This window comes from Malus sylvestris, chromosome 9, assembly GCF_916048215.2.
Source record: "Malus sylvestris chromosome 9, drMalSylv7.2, whole genome shotgun sequence".
NCBI lineage: Eukaryota > Viridiplantae > Streptophyta > Magnoliopsida > Rosales > Rosaceae > Malus > Malus sylvestris.
Window position 1 is genome coordinate 3,394,473 of NC_062268.1, and position 21,759 is coordinate 3,416,231.

At 40.3% G+C, this 21,759-nt stretch overlaps 5 protein-coding genes and 1 long non-coding RNA gene across 6 annotated transcripts; 3 read left to right on the forward strand and 3 right to left on the reverse strand.

The window, feature by feature from the left end:
- Positions 1 to 81: 81 nt before the first annotated feature.
- LOC126583719 (defective in cullin neddylation protein AAR3-like) lies at positions 82 to 3,175 on the reverse strand. The gene is made up of 9 exons (XM_050248225.1): positions 2,932 to 3,175; positions 2,107 to 2,236; positions 1,893 to 1,944; positions 1,704 to 1,779; positions 1,513 to 1,595; positions 1,101 to 1,197; positions 921 to 966; positions 724 to 812; positions 82 to 610 (listed from the first exon to the last, which is right to left on the reverse strand). Exons 1-9 carry the CDS (start codon positions 2,987 to 2,989, stop codon positions 222 to 224), a joined length of 1,020 nt encoding a protein of 339 aa, XP_050104182.1. The 5' UTR covers positions 2,990 to 3,175; the 3' UTR covers positions 82 to 221.
- Positions 3,176 to 3,861: 686 nt separating this feature from the next.
- Positions 3,862 to 4,710, forward strand: LOC126583720 (E3 ubiquitin-protein ligase RING1-like). The gene has a single exon (XM_050248227.1). The coding sequence runs from the start codon at positions 3,970 to 3,972 to the stop codon at positions 4,516 to 4,518; it is 549 nt and encodes a 182-aa protein (XP_050104184.1). The 5' UTR covers positions 3,862 to 3,969; the 3' UTR covers positions 4,519 to 4,710.
- Positions 4,711 to 5,432: 722 nt separating this feature from the next.
- Positions 5,433 to 5,816, forward strand: LOC126582522 (uncharacterized). Its single transcript, XM_050246667.1, has one exon. It carries the CDS (start codon positions 5,433 to 5,435, stop codon positions 5,814 to 5,816), a length of 384 nt encoding a protein of 127 aa, XP_050102624.1.
- Positions 5,817 to 6,290: 474 nt separating this feature from the next.
- Positions 6,291 to 9,036, reverse strand: LOC126583721 (pentatricopeptide repeat-containing protein At5g50390, chloroplastic-like). Its single transcript, XM_050248228.1, has one exon. It carries the CDS (start codon positions 8,604 to 8,606, stop codon positions 6,486 to 6,488), a length of 2,121 nt encoding a protein of 706 aa, XP_050104185.1. The 5' UTR covers positions 8,607 to 9,036; the 3' UTR covers positions 6,291 to 6,485.
- Positions 9,037 to 11,394: 2,358 nt separating this feature from the next.
- Positions 11,395 to 12,802, reverse strand: LOC126583722 (uncharacterized). The gene has a single exon (XM_050248229.1). The coding sequence runs from the start codon at positions 12,300 to 12,302 to the stop codon at positions 11,601 to 11,603; it is 702 nt and encodes a 233-aa protein (XP_050104186.1). The 5' UTR covers positions 12,303 to 12,802; the 3' UTR covers positions 11,395 to 11,600.
- Positions 12,803 to 19,279: 6,477 nt separating this feature from the next.
- On the forward strand, positions 19,280 to 20,470 carry LOC126583723 (uncharacterized). The gene is made up of 2 exons (XR_007609811.1): positions 19,280 to 19,709; positions 19,794 to 20,470. It is a non-coding gene; the product is annotated as an uncharacterized LOC126583723 (long non-coding RNA).
- The last annotated feature ends 1,289 nt before the right edge of the window (positions 20,471 to 21,759 follow it).

A 21,759-nucleotide genomic window follows, 5' to 3' on the forward strand; every position in this document is an offset into this window, starting at 1 on the left:
ATTTATTAATTTTGTCAGTATTAGGTTTGACTTTTTAGTGTAAAAATGTGATTTTTCGTAAAAATAAACAGTACCACAGGCTTTTCCTTAAAACTCCCTTAAATTTATTAATTATGTCAAATCCGAATAGAAGACTATTATTAACGTTCAACCAACAAATCAATAAGAAGACTACATCCCAAGTAAACAACTCTAATTGCATTCGGAAACATCCAACTACATTAAACTGCATCTCCTCGTAAAAGACGCTTTCGATATTTGTGACTCTTTGAAAATGAAACTCCCCTGTCCCGATCAAATTGCAGACAGGAACGCGCAGAAAGCAGTCCTGCAAAACCCTTCAACAGACACCCTTCAACCGCGCATGGAGATTTGGAAGAATTCACTGGACTGCTATGTCTTATGGTTTCCATGGAATCATCCACAGTATTTCCTGGTGTACTCTCCTCCCAGTTTGCTGGTATGTAAGACATTGGCCGACTTTTCTTAGTGCTTAATGCAGGATTCCAGTCTGTACAGTATGGGAAGAGGGCGGGCGAGGGCACCACTTCTTCCATGTGAAGGTCCTCCCCAGGTAACTTCCTTTTCAAACCAGGTAAAATCTTCAAGCCTGCACCACAATATTATTAGGACGGAAGCTGGGGGATACGTTACGCCAATACAAGCCTGGCATTAGTTAAGGTAGTGAATACTGGGACTGCGCTTGGAAGTATAGTTACATACCAGGAAGAGGGTCATCATATGTACATGACCACGATTCTGCATCACCACAGTTACAGTTGAAGCTAGAGTTATTGTTAGATCCGGAAACCCTGCACGACAAAAGTCTGTTCAATTATACATTTACGTAGACCTATCATTATGAGTATTTACAGCCTCACATTTCATGAGCTATCATTACGAGGGTATAGAGATCAAACCTGTACATATGTTCAACAAAGTCATCTATTAAAACAGGCCAAGCTCCTGCAAAAATGATTAAAGCAATGATCATTCAGATAGGAGTCTCATATCTGATGGACTCTAAGGGAAATTTGAACTTATCGTTATGGGCTTAGATAGAAGGGAGTAAGCATCAACACAAAACTAATGATATATACCTTCAGGATCATACCCTTCCAGATTTTCATGCACACAGCGGCTAAAAGCTAAAACTTGCCGCCAGGTATCTTCAGAGATGTTATGCCGCTGATTTTTCTAAGAGGAATTCCAAAGATTAGTTGCCTTGAAATAGAGAAAAACTTTATGCACATGAACTAAAAAAAATACATTCTCATATTTCATATAATTTTGCACTTACGTGCAGAATTCTTGGTTCTAGCCACTACAGTGTTGACACTTTGGCTTCTGTCTATACATAACTTTATATGACAACCAACTACATGACATATAAAAATGAATTCTTGGTTCTAGACTTCTAATCATGGTCACCATTAGCAAACCAAACATAGTTCTACACAATAACTGTTTCAACAAAACATACTAGCAAGCACTGAGTTGGGGTAATCTTACCTCAACAAAATCACACCATTGATTCAGCAACCGAAACCTCCCAGCTAGGACTACTCTCCATGCATTAACCGCCTTATTTACAGCTGCAAATGAATCAAGAAAACAAGAAAGACAAAGGAGGGTGTTACATTGCAGGAATGAACAAAAAAGGTTAAGAACTATTGTGGATTGAATAAAATAAGAGAGCTTACTGATATTCTTCTGACCGTTTTCACGGCACATGAAGAAAACAAAATCATAGAAACGTGAGAATTCAGAAAAGTCTACCTGCATAGGGAGGTTATTTCTTTTGTTAGGAACTCATTGAGTCATAGTGGAACCAAACATCACACATTAGTTAACAAGAATCTACTTTAAAAACTTCGACAAATAAATCTTACCATCGAATCCAACCGCAACATTAGCTTGAAAACTTCATCAAAAATTGATATCCTGTCAAAGCGGACAGTCTACTACTCAATAAACTGATATAGAAAAGGGGAAACAAAATGCTTAAAGGCTAAAATTATAGCATGATGCAGGATGACCTCATCCTAAGGGCACTCCAAATTATGTTTTGTCCCATAACTCTAGCTTCCATATAAAGATATATACCTAGCGTGCAGTTTTGATTCCACCAGATATAAGAGCTGAGTTAATGCCTCCCTTGAATATTTAGCCATCTGTGAATCATCATTTTCTCTGTATCCTTCACCGTGACCGTATCCATTTCCCGTCCTGATATCTGCAATTTAACAGTCAGAATTCGTACTCTAGACTCATCAATAATAAAAATTGAAATTTACATAATGACTGGTTATACTTTACACAGAACTGGAGACTAAAATAACTCCGTAGCTCATAAAATCGAAAACTGCAAATTCAGAAAATACCCATGAAACGGAAGCTACCTGAGACCAGAAATGCATTTGCTTTATTTCCTAAGATAGTTAACGATAATTGAAAACTCTTTTAGTGGTTCACAAACAAATGCAGTTAGTTAGCAAGAAAGATACAGCCTTTGCACCATAACTACCACAAAGCTGCAGTATTTTCACACAATGGAACCTCAAACATGTAAATTTCACGTATTAAATCAGCTCACTGCATGTCTTCTCCACACTTTCTCGGCAACCAAACAGAAAATAATTTACAACCCAACTTTAGTAAGGAAAATCCCACAAAAGCAAAGTATTTATTTTCAAATTTTCTCGCACCAAATTGAAAACTTTCAAAACCCCATTAGAAAGAAGTTAAAGGTTCAACAAATCATCGGCTTTCTACCCCAAAAATACCATAAATTCAAATTTCACAGCCAATGAACAACCATGAGAGAAAGAATTAAAGCTTTATACGAATTGGGAGAATATAATTAGCGAAACGACAATAGGAGAAATTCAAAAAAAAAAAAAAAAAAAAAAGCCGGAGTAAAATAATTACCGCAGAATCGGCGATAAATCTCAAAGATGTCGAATCGAGTGGACCCGGACGGATCCATCAAGCTCTGGGGAGCTTAGGGTTTTCAGGAAGGAGGAGGTGTGTGGCTTTGGCGTCCACCACAAGCTACCGAAGCTCTTTCTCTTTCTTCTCTGGTTTTTCTCCCCTCTTCCAGTTGGGTGTGTTGATCGATGTGTCAGGCTGAGTGAGAGAGAGAGAGAGAGAGAGAGAGGATGTTGTGAACCGGATCTTTAATGTTGAGTGTGGGTCGGGTATTTCAGGTTTACCAGTCTCAGCCCAGTCCGTTGGGCGGGATTTATATTTGTGGCATCAGAAATTCATGGCTCATTTCGAAAGATAAAAAAAATAAAGAAATATAGGAGTATAAGAGTCCAAAGTGCGAAAATTCGGTTGGTTATAGTAGTGTGTTTCTCTTCTGCACTTAAGTTCAACTCCTCGATGTAGAGTTTAGATTAAAATAATTTGAATACCACTTGAATAAAAAATTCCTCATAGCAATTCTTCTATGCCGGAATAAGAAAAAAAAAATCTTTAATTGTAAACAATCGAACAAGGATTTATTTTGCAAATTATTGAATAACTTAACTAAATTCATATGAGAAGAGGAATTCGAACTGAGGCGTAAAGTGGACATCACGTAATTAATTATAACCAATTTGCTCTAACAATGCGAGTTTGAATTGATTATTATTAACTTATTAAGGCCTTTATTTTTTAGATATTTTTAGCAATCTTGATTTAAATTCAAATACATTAATTTTTAAATGTTAGCTTCTTTCCTTATATTTTTTTCAAAATTTGTTTTAAAAAAATAGGGAAATTGTTACCTTATAATTCACATGACCAAAATAAACTATTTTCTCTAGGGTTTGGGAAGCTTGCCCTAGTTCTTGAAGAATTAGGTTTAATTTTTACCGCAGCCTTTATATTATAAATCTAAATCCCTAAATCTCGGTCTTTTTGTTAAGCAAAACGAGATCAATCTCTCTAATCCTTGAAGCTTCAAGGACGACACAAACAATGTCTTCCCAATCGCAATCTGCAGGCTCTTCCTCCGACCAACCACCGAATACTACTACTCAACCGACAACGTCCTCCACACTACACGCACGCGACGTCGACTCCGACGATACGTCCATTGTACTAGCCCTACCAGCTACCCCAGCGATGGCAGAAGTCGAAGCAGCATCCCAAACGTACAGTTTCCTCGCCTCTTATTTTTATCCAAATCCCCCGCCTGCCGCTGCCTTTGCGGCCATGGCGGGCCTGGCGTTGGTGACGGCCTTGGCTGGGGCCACCCAGGAGTCGATAGAAGCCTTGCCGAAGGTGACGGTGACGGAGGAAACAACGGCGGAGTGCAGTATCTGTTTGAAGGAGTTGGAGGTTGGGGAGGAAGCCAAGGAGATGCCATGTAACCATAGGTTTCATCCGGTTTGCATTGTTAGCTGGCTCGAGAGGCGTCCTTCCTGCCCGCTTTGCCGGTTTTCGATGCCTACGAGGGCGGAGGCGGCCGCACAAGGGCGAGGACATCAAACCACCGGGGTGAATTCGATTGAAATGGTTGATTAGGGTTCAGTGAGTGCTAGAGACTCACGGAAGAATAATAATAATAGTAGTAATAATAATAATAATAATATAGTGTCGTTGTTTTTTATTGAAAATTGTTGTGTTATTAGTTTAAAATAGGTATTAGATAATTGTTTGTTCTTATATATATGAGTAATATATATGACATTTAATCTCTTTTTATTCTTCTTCTCGTACGAATATATATTACATATTAATATGTATAAACCCCGTTAGTCGAGGGATTTCTCAAATAAACTTTGTGCTTGTTTCACTTTAATGGATTTATAAATTCATGAATTTTTATGAAGTTTAATTGATTTGTAGAAATTTCATATAAAATTTTGATTCAATTCCTTTGAAATCTCATGGGAAGAGGTGAGATTTGTGGATACTTAAAATAATCTCCCCAATTCCCTCTAATTCCTCAACTTTCTCAAATTCTAAAATCAATTTCTAATTGAATACACATGAAATGCTATAATCTTCTTTAAAACCTTAATTGAATACATCTGGATTTCTAAGGATTTTAATAAACTATCTTAAAATTCTAATTGAACTTAAAATCCTAATTGAATACACTAGATTCATTAAAGAAATTAAAATCTCTCAAAATCCCAATTGAATACCCACCTAAGTTTTGAGCGTTGGAAGAATTCCATCTTCTGGGCCCCTTCGCAAAAGAACCAAAGAAAGCAAGAAAGAAAATCTCTTCACTATTTTCCTACAGAGTCTGGGAGAGGGACTCGTCCTTCACGAAGCAGGAAATAGCATGCCTTCTATGACAGGCTCGACTCTAGAGTATCCCTCTAGCGCCCCTTAATATATCTGTATTCCTCTGCAACCTCAACAAGTAAGCAAGCAAATTAATCACAGCGTCTAGCAATTCAGAAGATTATTACTCGAAGACAACAACGATGTCCCAAGAATCCAGCAACGCTTCTGTAGCGGTGGCGGCATCGATAGGATCATTCATGGAGGAAGCATGGATGACGAAGCCTTTTCTGTCGGACGAGTGGCGGTGCTGCAGTATTTGCTTGGAATGCTTGAACAGTGAAGAAGCCGATAAGGAGGTAACATTGCCTTGTAAGCATAAGTTTCACTCGGCTTGTATTCAAACCTGGCTCGCCAAGCGCGATATATGTCCGCTCTGCGGGATCAATGTTAAGCCTGCCGTGCAGCTCTGCAGGATCAATGTTAAGCTTGACGTGCCGGCAATGATGGAAGAAAACGATGAGATCAACGTGTGGGTGAATATGATCACCAATATGGCTCAACTATGGCACTTTGATAGTCTTTGAAGATGTTACTGTTTTATGTCAACTTTTTCTTATTCATCATATGTAGCTTCCTATTGACATCTTACTTTAATTAGTTTGTATTTTATGAGAGCGAGGCTTGACGCAATAAAAAGGTTGTTTCTTTGTGAACAAAAGATCACGGGTTTGAGTCGTGAAAACAGTCACTTTACAAAGCAAAGATAAAGATGCGTACAATAAACATTCCTCCCTCAACTCTCGCAAAGCGAAAATTCTTGTTGGCTTGGGTAGTCCTTTTATTTTATCTGTTTGTTAATACATTTATTTGATTCAAAAACAACAACAAAGCTTTGTCCCACTAAGTGAGGTCGGCCATATGAATTTTAAAACGCCATTGCGTCTGGTTTTGCTCCAAGTATACGTTGATTTAATTCATAAATACATTTTTTTTCTTTTAAAAATTTGAATAAGAAATAATCGACTCAAAAGACTAGGCAACAATTTTTGCAAGCAAAATGAACAAGAAAAAAAGTCTTGATTTTATTCATTGGTCTTTAATCTATGTTTACAACAAACAGTATTACCCCTAAGGCTGAGAGAACTCGTACAACAGTTTGAGTGGAGTGATTTTCATTCCCTTTTTTCTCTCCTACACTCCTCTCTTTTTTGCAACAGAATCAAGAGACGGGGAGTACGTAAATAACTCTGCCATCACCAGTAATTTCCACAAGAGCAACTCCCATCCTTGAAATGGTGGAATCTGCTGGCGTCCCTCACTATGATTTCCCTTCCCGTAACCCTCGCAATTAACTTAACTGCAGAATGGCAGTCTCCGCAAATGCGGTGACTCTGCACAATTTGCAGTGGTGTCCCATCCGAAGTATTGATCAGACCATAAGCGATGGCCAGTTTCTCGCTGTGGTAAAATGACGTCTGCTCATGTTCATCGACATCAGGAAGTAGATACTTCTCCTCAGGGGTGTAACCGTGTTCTGTAATCTTGCTTATCAAGTCATCCACTTTCTGGTAGATCTCTCTTGTTTTGGCGTGGCTTTTTTCTCCAGAACGAAAAATATGCACCTGCTTTTTAATTTCGATCCAAGTGCATGCCGGAAGCATTCTCAAACCTTTCCGTCTTAGAGTCTGAACGACACCAGCAGCCTCCCTCAACTTCCCAGAACTGTTGTATATATTTAAGAGCACAATATAATTACTTAGCTTATCAGGTTCCATCCCATAAAGTTTTTCTGCTGCAAATTTTCCGAGCTCTAAATTCTCATGGACTCGACAAGCTGTTAGCAGGGCAGCCCACATATTTGCCGTAGGATCAAAGGGAGCGTCTATTATTAGTGCATAAGCTTCATCCAAAAGCCCCTCTCGACCTAGCAATTCAATCATACAAGCATAATGCATCGCCCGGGGCTTGATCTTGTGATCCCTGCTCATTGATTCAAAAATCTCCCATCCACGTTCTGATAAACCAGAATGACTGCAAGCAGACAATACAGCAAGAAATGTAACATGATTAGGTACCATTCCTTCCCGAAGCATCTTCTCAAACATCTCAACAGCCTCATCGCCCCGGCCATGATTACCATACCCAGCAATTAAAGCATTCCAAGATATTACGTTCTTGAGAGGCATCTGGTCAAAAACATGACGAGCGTCTTCTATTCTTCCCCATTTGCTATAGAAGTCAACGAGTGATGTGTTGGCCACTATATCTAACCCAAAACCATGACGAACTAGACCTGCATGAGCTTGCTTAGCATGTTCCGGTGAAGCCAACCTTGCACAGATTCTTATGATCATGGAAAATGTGAAATGGTCCATCTTAACACCGGAATCACGCATGTCATAGTACATACCCAGAGCTTCCTCACTGTAACCATGAAGTGCATAACCTGCAATGATGGTATTCCATCCTACCGTCGTCTTCCGTGGCATCTCATCAAAAACCCACTGAGCATCTTCGATACTCCCACACTTGCTGTACATATCGATCAACGCACAAGACACGAATATATCAGCACCTAGCCCCATCTTCAAACAACAAGAATGAAACTGTTTTCCAGCAAAAATGAGTCCGAACCCAGCCGATGCCCGAATCATGGTGGCAAAAGTCCGTGACCCAGCATCAGAAAACTCCTGCCACATAATTAGAAACAACCGGAAGGCCTCCATGAAATTCCCCGAATCCACAAGGCCCCCGATTATCGTGTTCCAAGAAACCTGGTTTCTCACAGGCATTTCATCGAAAAGCCTACGTGCATCAATCATCATCCCACATTTCACATGCATAAGCAGCACCCTGTTCCTCATATACTGATCCAACTCAAACCCATTACTAATCATGTAATTAGAAACCCTCTTAACCCCCCTAATCGATTTCAAAATAATACAAGCGCTCACCAACGCGTCATAAGTACTACCCGCCAATTCATACCCGCCTTCAAACTCCAAAATCTCAAACAATTCAAGTGCTTCTCGGTACCGATTACACAAAACCAGCTTCTCGATCTGACTACACAGCCCAGTATTGCGTTTAACGATCTGGGTATCTTCCAAAGGCGCTCCCTTGGGCTCATCGACCTCGATTTTCGACGGCACGGGCTTCGGGCGCGACTTCAGCTCCTGCTCCACTGAGGAACACCTGATATGCGGCAATGGGTTCCTCCATTTTCGTCGATTGAACTGGAAACAGTACCCAGAAAACAGAGATAACGATCTCCGCCTTAAGAACTTAGGATCCGAGAACGAAAAATGGAAGCTGGATCCGCTCTGGATCTGATCCAACGCCAAGTTTTGATACCGCAACACCGGGATCTCCATGATTTGGAAAATGGAGCTCACTCAGTGAATCAGAAATGGAGCTGATGAAGAAAGATGGTACCTTTGAAACGGAACACCGGAGTCTCCGTTCAGTGAAACAACGACGTTACGGTTGCGAAGAGAGGAATGGTGCCGTTTCAGGGTGGAAAGGTGGAGAGTGATGGGGACGGAGGGATCGGTGGTGTAGGAGAGAGGATCAGCATTGGGAATTCCGCCGAGAAGAGTCAGATGCGGGTAGTTCGAAGTTGCTCACCTTCCAACCGAAAGCTTCTATACTTCTGTGCAAGCTTTGAAGGTGGAAAGTAGGGAAAGGGATCCTCTCCGTACCAAAGCTCAGCAATTAAATGATTCGGACCTTTACAATTGATAACGGTTAAAAGCAAAAAAGTTTGTAAAAAATTTAAAAGTTATAATAATTTTGAATCGTAAGATTAAATTTCAAAGATTCGGATCATTTGATCCCTCAGCTCCGCATGCATAGATATGGAGAGGATCTCTTTCCGAAAAGTAGAAAGTAAACGAAAACAATGCGTTTTTGGGGTCAAATCAAAATTGATACTAAAGACTTGGACAATTGAGTACTGGTTAGGATCCAACCAATCTAATTTTTTGTTTGTTTGTATAATCAATTAGGGGAGTGATTTCCGCACTCTGTAGCGTCTATTTTGTTTTTATGTAAATTTTATTTAAAGAATTTTAATGAAAAATTTTCGGTACTGTTTATTTAACGAAAAATCATATTTTTACACTAAAAAGTCAATCATGATAGTATTCATTTTACCTTTTATTTTGTTCTTATCGTTAAAACTCAAAGTTTTCAAGTCATTTTCATTAGTTTTCCTTTTTATTTATTTGTTAAATTCAATAATCTAAAAGAGAGGGATGCATATTTTATTTTCTAATTATAAAAAATAGACTCGTGTCTTAAAAGGAGTATCGATTTTTCTTGAGCGTCGATGGTTCTCGATCACTCAACGTAAATCGTTAGATCAAATCAAACTGTTAAATATACGTTAGTGCTTAGCGTTCGTAAGTACTCAAAATGGAAAAGCATGCACACAAAGTCTTGTGTTTGAAGTTTATCAACTTTGATATTGCTTATATAGAAAATTTTACATGTACAGAAAATACAAACAATTCCTTTAAATAAATATGTTGGCACATCGATCATATAAATATTTACAAACTATACACTTTACTAGTGGTAACTAGTTTTACTTATGTGATTGTGCATGATTAATTTGAAATACCGTTATCATAGATAGTAATTTGAAATGCCGAACGATTTAAAATAATGTTATCATGGACAACATGATTGATTTGAAATACCGTTTTATGTGTAGCAATAATGACAAGTGCAAAAAATACAAATATTTATAACTATACCTTTACTAGCGATAATGAGTTTTACTTATGTGATTATAATGGGACACGTATTATACTTTCTAAATCAATCACACAATGTTACGCGCCTGAACTTTCCCGCTTGATTGTGCATTAATTTGAAATATAGTTATCATGCACTGTAATTTGAAATACCGTTACTGTGTCATCCCAAATGCAATAGAGTTCATCGATTGTACCATTTTTGGGAAGAAAAAGAAAACAAAAGTGAATTTCACTAAAGAAAAATGAAACGCCACCACATTTTCATGGTCGCTTCAAAGGAAAGGAAACCTCCTTTATGCCAACATGTACCCTTTCATCTTTCTCAAAACAAAACAAGGTTCACTAGTACTCTAACTACAAGCATTCTCTACATTCCTGCAAGCGTAAGGTGAAACCATGTCAAAACTTCCCCCAAAGAAGATATCGTGAACGTTAAACGTCAAACAACGTAAACTCAAACGTATACGCGAAGTCCACCGTGAATTTCTTCGAGAATTTGTGCCTACGAAACCATGTACCGCCAACCCACCCGTGTGTGCAGATGAACTGGTAGAGCAACAAGGAATGTTTGAACTGAAAAAACCTATCAACCATTGCAACGTCTGAGTCTTTCTAACCTAACCATGACAACGGTGGAGTTTCAAATTCGAAACCCTGTTACTCTTGAGCAGAATGAGAAAGCCTCAATCTCCTTTTGAACACAAGAGGAGATATCAAAGAATTTAGTACTCCCACGGCGTAATGGTATTGAGAAACATGATTCATCGGAAACCTACACGAGGGAGCACGCCCTGCAACTGCAAATGAATTAGGAATGCATCTAACATTTCACTGGCAACCTACAAGACTGATTTCTTTATGATAAAGCTTAAAAGCTAAACTGAAGCAGAACAAATTACTCAGATGAAAGCAAAGCCAAGTAAATTATACAGTGTGGTGCAAACATGAGTAGACAAAGCATATCATAACCGGAGTCAAATCAAATGTTTAGTTCCTTCGGGGAATTGCATTGAGTTTACCTCAACAGTTTCCACTCATCGAACTGGAACATCCAAGCCAAGTTTCCAGATTGCTGTCATGATGCGAATGAAAAAGTTACCTGCTTTTACAAGTTTATATAGCCAAGCAAGCTGTAAGTTTCAACAAGAACCGAAAAATCACAGAATCGGAGACCGCCCCTCTGCAGCTAAAGTATAATACACTGCTCCTAGTCTCCTAAGCACTGAGTAACAATTGGATTGTGCAAATGCAGAGAAACCATTTCAAGACAATCTTACCTCATAGAAGAATCATATCTTATAAACGAAAAGAAAAAGAACCGATCAACTGCATCAATGAAGGACCAAATTCAAATTTCAGGTTCAAAAACTTTAGGGAAAAACATATAACCAAAAGGAAATGAAATTAAATAAGGGATTGTTATATATTCCTCACTATAACCAAGGGTATATAATCCTTACAACTTATTCCATGAGCTAAGTTTATTTAAAAACAACACTGTGTTCCGAGAAGACGGCCTACAGAACGGCACTCTTCTTCTCTGCATTATGACTACTCCTTTACTCATAATTTGTCCTCCCTATGGTTTGATAACCACATCCAATCCTACTTCTTGATCCTTTTAAGCTTCTTCGGTCCGGGAACTTCCAACCTACCAACAGAACACCCGCACCTAGCCCGAAACAAGAGCACTGCTCTCCCATTAGGAGGTGCCATCTTCTTAAGCTCGGCCTCCAATTCGCGGTGGTGATCTCGAGGCAATTCGAATAGGCCCTTCTTCACTGCGTCCTTAACCGCCGAAGCTGAATTCTTCACGCACTCCTCCGTCTCTAGCTGAATGTCGAATTCAGCTGCCTTTCGGAGGCCCTTGCAATTGGGATTCCCACACGTCCTGCTGGTGCAGGCCAGCAGAGCCCAAGCGGCCAGTGCCGCACAGCACATGCTGAGTCCCATACATCCGTACACCAACGGAGCATTCGAAACCTCCTCCCTCAGCACATACATGATTATTTTCACAATTTCAATTGTCTTAACAGATACAAACTTCACATACGGCAATAGCAAATATCCAAAAGCAACAACCACAGCAATAAACAACACAATATCGATCATCAAAGCCCATCGAGATCGATCGCAAGACGGAGCCTTTGAGCAATTGGGAGAATTGGGTATCTTTCTTCTTCCTTGAACATGGTTGGTTTGCCTGGATTTGGCACTTGGGTCGGTTAAACTCATTGAATCCGCCATGGGAGTGTTTGGTTGGTCAACGGAGTTGCAGACCGAGATTGAGCTATGGATATATACCATTTCAAATCGAACCCAGAATCTTGATTTCCAATCCAATCAGCAAAATCGGATAAAATTCAAAACCCACCAACCTATACCGAAAAATCAGATCGACCCACCTCGCAAAAAAAAATCAAAACAAAGAACAAGAATCCGATTTGCACCTGACGATCCAATAGAATCACTCGTCGGTGCCCCGAATTGAATCCGAATCAAAACCAATCAATCCTGTTTCGACATCTCAAATTCTTGAATCCGATTCAAACAGCTACGAACTTGAGATATCAATACAGAGAAACAGAAAACGAATTGAGAGAATTGGAAAAGTGCGAACTCGGTTGGGATGCGATAGGCCGGCTCGAAAAGCTGAGAAAGCAGAGCGGACAAGGAAGAAGCATTTACTGGTTGTTTTTATCACATTTTTCTTCTTCTTCCGCGATGAACTAGTAAAACTCTCTCTCTCTCTCTCTCTCTCTCTCTCTCTCTCTCTCTCTCTGGTGCCTTTATACACGCAATGGAAAATCCGAAGCGACACGTTGTGTGGGATTACGCGGGCTGCTTCTCAGATGGGCTTTTTATATTTTGGCACCGCCACACGATGATGTGTGCATGATTTTGTGGGGCAGTTCATTGGGCTTGGCCCACTTTTGCTTAATTTGCAGTATTTAATGGAAAGAGATTCTCCGGATCCTTTCTTTCTAATCCATCAAATCAGGGAACACTATCGTTGAAATTTGATACAACAGTTATAAACAGGTGTTCATTTTAAAAGTTAATAACTTTAGCTATTGGATTAAATTTCAATATCACGGATCTTCTGATTTTGTGGATCATGAAGAAAGGATCCGGAGATGATCCCCTTTTGTTTAATAATTAAAAACTATTTTATTTTTATTTCTCTTTTACTTTATGGAAAAGAAACCAACTTTCGTGACTGATTTGTCCTCTTTTCCTCACACTTTCGTGAAAAAGTGTTATTGTTTAGCGAATTATTAATTTTGATCGGAAATGGAGTCAGGATTTTATTTGAGAGGTCATAATTTAACATAAAATGTTTTGATTCTCTACAAAGTAAATTATAGTTTGTACTTTTAAATAATAAAATGGGCCCCACCTTCTTCTTCGTGCCCATTGAAAACCAGCCACACCCACACATCCCTCCGAAGAATGCTCCGCGACCCAACTGCTCAAAGACGTTGTAAGACCTCTCTCGACTTGCCGTTTACCAATACATGAAATGAAAAAAAGTGTGAGTTTCTAATTAAAATTTAGGGAACTTTAGCGAAAAACTCATGGTATTGTTCATTTTAACGAAAAATAACATTTTTACATTAAAAAGTCAATCATGTACTATTCACTTTATCCTTTATTTTGTCCTTATCGTTAAAACTCAAAATTTTTAAGCTCTTTTCATTAGTTTTCCTTAAAATTTATAATCCAATACCTCAAAACTGTAAGATCCCACATCGCCCAGGGAGTGATCCTTATATGTATATTTTCATCCATACCTAGCACGAGGCCTTTTAGGAGCTCACTGACTTCAGGTTCCATTGGAACTTCGAAGTTAAGCGAGTAGCACGCGAGAGCACTCTCATGATGGGTGACCCACTGGGAAGTTCTTGTCTGAGTTCTCAGAAACAAAACCGTGAGGGCGTGGTCAGGGCCCAAAGCGGACAATATCGTGCTATGGTGAAGTCGAACCAGGGATGTGGTGGGGGCTCGGGCCGAGATGTGACAATTTGGTATCAGAGCCTAACCCTGGCCGTGGTGTGCCGACAAGGTCGTCGGGCCCCTTAAGGACGGTGGATTGTAAGATCCCACATCGCCCATGAGAGTGATCTTTATATGTATATTTTCATCCCTACCTAGCACGAGGCCTTTTAGGAGCTCACTGGCTTCGAGTTCCATTGGATGTATATTTTCATCCCTACCTAGCACGAAACATTTTAGGAGCTCACTGGTTTCGAGTTCCATTGGAACTCCGAAGTTAAGCGAGTAGCGCGCGAGAGCACTCCTATGATGGATGACCCATTGGGAAGTTCTCGTGTGAGTTCCCAAAAACAAAATCGTGAGGGAGTGGTCGGGGCCCAAAGCGGACAATATCGTGTTATGGTAGTGGAGCGAGCCCGGGATGTGGTTGATCCCGGGCCGGGATGTGACAAAAACCCATGAATTAAAGCAGTCTTCCTCAATTCATAAATCTTCATTCCAAATAAGTAAACATGTCATAAAAATAATGAAAATAATCTTCTTTGAATGTGTGGTTTTTCTAAACCAATCGAACAATCTAACATTTTTATTATTATTAAAATAATACAACATGTTAAATTGTCTTCTACATCTGCAATTTTGATACGTTCTAGTACTCATATGTCAAATTAAATATGTTTCCATTGATGAAAAAATGCATTTCTTTGTGGGGAAATATACCAAACAATTGACAACAGAACGGAAGCAACAACGAGATGAAGAATTTACGCGTTTGGGTTGGGAAATGGGAATCCCAATTGGCATATTTTTCAACCAAATGGACGCATCATATTCCCCATCAGCCGTGTTGCCCTTAACCTTCTTGACTTTGATGAATGCTTCTCCTTGACGTCAAGTCATGTTACCAGTCAACTATAACGCGCTGGATTTTACTTTTCAAAACCCATGATATTTGTGTGAAAATGACCCCATGAAAGGTACACTTAGCCTTGTCGACGCGATCGTTACATTTAAAATTTTATTTTTACGCGTACTTAGACGGTTTAACATAAGATCCCAAGTAGGGTAAACCAACGGATTTGGTAGAGGTTGTGCAAAACGAGAATGTGTTGTGTTTTTTTTTTTTGCCACGGAAGGCAAGGTCCTAACCAAAGTATGAAAGTTACTAAAGCTAAACCAGTACTAGTGACCCCATCAACCAAGAAGTTTGCCTGCGTGACACATGTTTCTCAATCACTTAATGTCTTCAATAATGTTTTTCAATCTCCAGGGAATTGTTTATGTCTTTCCAAATTTGCCAACAAATTAACAGAGCCTTACTCAACTTAGATAGGCTCTCACCATCTGAGACGTCAAGCTTTAGAAGCCAATCAATTAAACCAACATGATTACCATGTGGTACCACAATATTATATTTGTTGATGCACAAAATCAGCGAAGACTTTGGTACAACAGAAAGTGTCAGGTTTTGTGACCTCCGCTTGGTTGCTTCGGTCACTAGTGAGGATAAGTACGTAAATGAATAGAGACAGAGAAGCAAACACAGGATGTACGTGGTTCACCCAGATTGGCTACGTCCACGGAGTAGAGGAGTTCTTATTAGTAGTGAAGGGCTTACACAAGTACAAAGGATCAAGCTCTCAATTTAGTGAGTTCTTGTGAATGATTTAACACAAATGGCATTAGGCCATATTGTGGGGGAATGACCCCTATTTATAGAAAAACTTGTAGCTTTGTCACATTGACATTTGTCATGTTATGATTGGTTCTTGATGTCGACACGTGCTGCGCTCTGATTGGCTTCTAATCTTGACACGTGTCGAGTAGTGATTGGCCTCCTGGTCGGAGGGGAACTCTTCTGGGTCCTTGACAGTATAGCGTTGGCCGGTGCTCGGTAGTTTCGGGATTGGTCAAGTATGGTACAAACAGTGCTCCCCTAAGTTCCCGAGTGAGGGAAACTCCTCGGTTGGGGACTTGCAAGATCCAATCCCTTGAGTAATCACGAAACTTCTAAGTACTGAAGTGTGGTCTGATCTTCATCTGCCCTTCTCTGGAAGTACCTTTCCTCCATCCGGGAATGGTGTATTTAGCTGATGTTGACGCACAAGGTAATATATCAATTTCACTTGAAGCTTAGTTGTAGTTTCGGGCTTAGTCAAGTGTGATACAAACCCTATAGTAGGAGTCCCCCAAGTCGCCGAGCTAGGAGATCTGCCGAAAGAGGTGACAGACAAGGTAAGCAGTCAAACTTCCAAGTAAGCAACCCAGGATCAGAGGTTTGACTTCGGCTTCCGGTTGATTGTTCTCCTTCTCCTTGTCTCTCATTCAACTGCCAGGATAAGGAGAAGCAAATGGATAAGAGATGATATGAGATACTTTTGCTTTTGAATAAGTAACTTTCCACAGGCTTATTCTTGAACTGTGCTGGAGGGTTTTCTGGTGCCCTTCAGAGTATAAGGCCGACTCAAAAATTTGAGGGTCAAAACAAGTCCATCAAATCTAGAGTACGTTCGACCTTGATGATATGGGATACTTTTGCTGTTGACGGAATAATGAATGTGGTATGGAAAGGTGTCGTGCTGTAGTGATCTGTTTCAGCTCACCGTTGAACCTTCTGCTTCAATCTTTTGCATGGCAGAAGTGGTGTGCAACCTTTGCATTTAAATGGTCCTTCAGAACATTCCTTCATAGTGACTCATCCACGCTTGGCAGCTTCAGTGTAAAGAGCCAATATCTGATCAACTGTCATGAGGCATTTGCCGGTGGAATTCGTGACCTTGACAGCAGTTGAGGATGAGTACTCGAGAGCAATGCTAAGTAAGCAACCAGGCAAAGGCTCCAGGCAGTCAGTTCCAAATTGGAGGTTTGATTTCAGGTTCCGACTGACTGCTCTCTTTCTCCTTGTCCTGCAGGTGTGGACAATGACAAAGACAAAGACAGGGAGAAAGCATGATATGGGATACTCTTGCTTTCGACCCTGATGATATGAGATACTCTTGTTCTTGGTGTGGCTTATTTGCTGAGGTATTATCGGGGGGAAATAAAGCTGAGTATTTCGAGAGGTTATGTTGAGGGTGCCTTTTCGAATGCGAGAAAGGGTTGAGCATTTTTGCAGGTTTGCCTGTCCGTTGAGGAGGGAGGTCAATGTATATAGGGATTTCCCAATAACAAGTAGTAATGATATTCCTTTACCCTTCTTGGTCACAGCAATGTAGTGGGAGCTGCCAGCTTCACGTGTTTTAATTTTGTCAGAGCATTTTGAAAAAGTGGTATGTGGTATCTGGAAAGCTGATGTTACGTGTGAAGATTACAGACAAGCTTTATCTAAGGAAATCTGGCTCTCGAAGTTCTGAGAGTTGTGCCTCTTCGGTTTTCGAACAAGCAATCCCGTCGAGGAGCTGACTCTCGAGATTCGGAAAGCGGTGCTACTCCGGTTTTTGAGAAAGTAATTATGTTGGGAGTCTTTTCTCGAATGTGAGTAAAGGTTGGACGTTCTTGCCAACCTGTCTTGCCGCAAAACACGGAGGTCGACACACATAGGGACTTTCCAGTTGTCAAGCAGTGGTGCTGTTCCTTTACCCTTATGGGTAATAGTAGGGTAGCTGGAACTTCGAAATTCTCGTGCCTAAACTTTGTCAGAGATCTTTGACAAAGTTATATGTGGTACCCGAGGAGTTGATGGTGCATATGGAGAGCGGTGATTGAACAGTAAGATTCACGTGCTTTCTACTTCACCAGAAATCTTCGACAAATTGCCCGCAATTTCCGCAAAGCTGAGTGTGCATGTGACAGGTGCTGACGAGGCTGAAAAAGCAGGTGCTTCTTCGATTTCTGAGATCGGCCCTCGTGGTCTCTGAGCAGCCCAGCTTTTGAGAAAGCAAACGCCTCTTCGATTTCTGAAGCTCCGTCGAGTGCAGATTTTTATAGAGGCTGGCATTAAGTTCCACAGCACACTTGAATCTCTACCAGTAGAAGCTCATTTCTTGCACTTCTAAGATCTTGATTTGTCTGACCTCTTCCCTCTTCAACACATTTGAAAATGTCTGGACCCTCCGACCGTCGTTTTGACTTGAACCTTGGAGAAGAGACAGCCACGCCTTCTCCAGACAACATATGGCGCCCATCCTTCATATCCCCTACTGGTCCTCTTACCGTTGGGGATTCTGTGATGAAGAATGATATGACCGCTGCAGTGGTGGCCAGGAACCTTCTCACTCCCAAAGATAACAGACTACTTTCCAAACGGTCTGATGAGTTGGCTGTTAAGGACTCTCTGGCTCTTAGTGTTCAGTGTGCAGGTTCTGTGTCTAATATGGCCCAACGCCTATTTGCTAGAACCCGCCAAGTTGAATCATTGGCTGCTGAAGTGATGAGTCTCAAACAGGAGATTAGAGGGCTCAAGCATGAGAATAAGCAGTTGCACCGGCTCGCCCATGACTATGCTACAAACATGAAGAGGAAGTTTGACCAGATGAAGGAATCTGATGGTAAGGTTTTACTTGATCATCAGCGGTTTGTGGGTTTGTTCCAAAGGCATTTATTGCCTTCGTCCTCTGGGGCTGTACCTGGTAATGAAGCTTCAAATGATGAACCTCCAATGCCTCCTCCTTCTGGGGTTTTGTCAAGTACTGAGGCTCCGGATAACCACCCTCCGGTGCTTTCTCTTTCTGGGGCTCTACCGACTGCTGAGACTTCCCCTAAGCAACCTTTGTGAAGGCTCCCTTTTGTTTGTTTATTTTGACTCATGTATATGTACATATTTGTGGCTTATCGAAAATATTAATAAATAAGCTTTGCTTCATTTCAACATATTGTGTTAAATACACCAAAGCCTTCTTCATAAAGTTCTTTGAATTTTTGCTTTTGTTGAAACCTGTATTGTTGAAGCTTTGTGAGTGAAGCATGTAGTTTGAGGTAGTGTTCCCTTAATTTCCCGAGTGAGGAAAACTTCTCGGTTGGAGACTTGAAAAATCCAAGTCACTGAGTGGTTGTGAGACTGCCGAGTATCAAGGTGCAGTAGCATATGGTGGGAGTCCCCCAAGTCTTCAGGCGAAGAGAGTTGCCGAATGAGGTGTCTAGCTAGTAGTCAATGTCATGAGTAGGAAAACTTCACTTGTTTCTTTTCGAAGTGGTAACCCAGGGCTCTTTCTTCATATACTGTTTTTTGTTATGAAGATGTGTTAGGCCCAAAGAAGTGGAGGCCTAGGCCTTTTTTTTTTTCTTTTTTTTTTTTGTTTTTTTTTTTTTGTTTTTTTTGTTTTTTTTTTTTTGTCAACTGAGTGGGATGTTTTCAGCTGAATCCAAATAGGGGGATGTTTTCAGCCGAATCCAAGGAGGGGGGAAAGCATGACTCATCATCATTTGTCATGATGTTGTTCCCACACTTCATCATCATTTACTACTTTTCCTTTTCTTCTTTCATAATATGCCATCAATGTGTTTAATTTTCGTTTGCTTTGCCTTTCCTTTTTGGCTGGAAAGATTGCCATCTTTCCTCACAATCTGATTTTCTGCAGCCTTGTTTAAGGAAATGTGGGTGTTGGAGCTAGGTAAACCAAGGAGGGTGTCTACGTAGAGGGAGTGGTAGCTCTTCAATATAACACCATTTTCTGTGGCTCAAATCGCAAAACCATCTTCATGAAAGTTGTTCCTTAGCTCGTGAACTACAACATATCCGAATTGGAGATCCATCGGAGCAGTACAACTCCAGAAATTCAGGTATGATGAGTGATTGTTCGTCATTTGTATATCAACGCGTCAGACTTGTTGTGAGCTTCAAAAACTCCATTTTCTCTTGCTCAGATCAACATACTTTCTTCATCGACGTTGTTCCTTAACTTGTGAACTACAACATATCCAAAATTGAGATCCCTCGGAGCTGTATAACTCAAGAAATTCAGGTATGATGAATGACTGGTTATTATTTTTCTGTCAACCCGTCAGATTTGTTGTGAGCTTCGAAACTCCATTTTCTATTGTTCAGATCAGCATGCTTTCTTCATTGAAGTTGTTCCTCATCGTCTCTTTCATAACATATCAAAAATTCAGAATGAACTAATGGTTAAATATTTCCAGATCTTCGAAACATCACAGCAGCTTCGAAATCTGCAAGAATCCGACTGTCATGTTTGGAGCTTCAACACTTTAATTTCCGTCGCTCAAACAGAAATGGTTCCTTCTTGAAAGTTGTTCATATGCTCAAAAACTATAGGGTGTCCAAAATTCAGCTCCATTGGAGAAGAGCAGAGGTTGTAGAAATTTGATAGATGAAAGGAGGCGGAAGAGGGAGAGAGAGAAAAAGTCTCTTGGGTTGGATTTCTATTTTGGGGCAGATTCCAATTTTTGTAGCACCTTCATTATTGATGAATTGCTTGTACTTTTGTCCATTAAGAAACCTGGGACTTTGGCTTGTTGTTGGATCTATTATAATATGTTTGGGAACATATATAAGTGAATAAATAAGAAGGAATATTTTGGGCCCTTGTGGGTGTAAAACAAAAAATGTTTATGTTTACCCAAGTGTTTTTGTACAAGTTCAAGGGCATCTTGGGTTTTGTGAACAAAATTTGTTTATTTGGAGCAAGGTTTTGTGTTGAAGCTTTGTAGGTGAAGCTTTGGTGTTGAAGCTTTCTAGGTGAAGCTTTGATGGTGAAGCTTTGTAGATGAAGCTTTGTAGATGAAGCTTTCTAGGTGAAGCTTTGATGGTGAAGCTTTGATGGTGAAAGTATGTAGAGGGAGCTTTCTAGGTGAAGCTTTTTTAGGTGAAGCTTTGTAGGTGAAGCTTTTTTAAGTGAAGCTTTTCGGGTGAAGTTTTTTTTGGGTGAAGCTTTGTGGGTGAAGCTTTTTAGGTGAAGCTTTGTGGGTGAAGCTTTTTTAGGTGAAGCTTTTATGGTGAAGCTTTCTGGGTGAAGCTACGTAGGTGAAGCTTTGTAGATGAAACTTTCTGGGTGAAACTTTTTGGATGAAGCTTTTTTTTTTTTTTTTTTTTGGGTGAAGCTGTTTTAAGTGAAGTTTTTTGGCTGTGTATGAATAGATCTATTGTTTGGATATAAGCCATTGTTTGGTTGTTCCTTTCTTTGTATAGTCTTGTCGACACATACTTAGATTTTGTTTCGTGTTGGATATATCTGCTTTGAGGTTTCAACACTTGAGTGTTCCATTGCTAGGAATGTAAAAGAGTGAGGGCCAAGTTGGCTAAATTACCTCTTTAGTGAATTCATTGCCAAATGGCCTTCATTACATAGGATGCCGAACGGCTATAGCTCAACACTTGTACATCGTGAGTCTATTTGTAGTAGTACTTCAAGTGATCAGCGTTCCATGGATGGCCAAGGGTCTTGCCATCGGAGCTTCTAAGTGTGTAAGAGCCAGGGCGACTGATGCCAATGACTTCATACGGTCCATCCCAGTGTGGACTAAGTGTGCCTTCACTCGGGACTCTGTCGCAGAGTAATCTTTTCTTTAAGACCCAGTCTCCTATTTTGAAAGAGCGAGGCTTGACCCTAGAGTCATAATAGTTGGAGATGCGCTGCTTGTAGGCGACATTCCTCAAGTGAGCTTGGTTTCTGTGTTCCTCGACTAAATCCAAGTTGAGGGTGAGTTGTTTGTCATTTTCACTTTGAATGTAGTTCTGGACTCGGAATGTTGCTTGCTCGAGCTCAACAGGGATAACCGTCTCTGTGCCAAAGGCAAGTGAGAATGGAGTTTCTCCTGTTGAAGTCCGATATGAAGTGCGATATGACCAAAGAACTTGGGGTACAAATTCTGG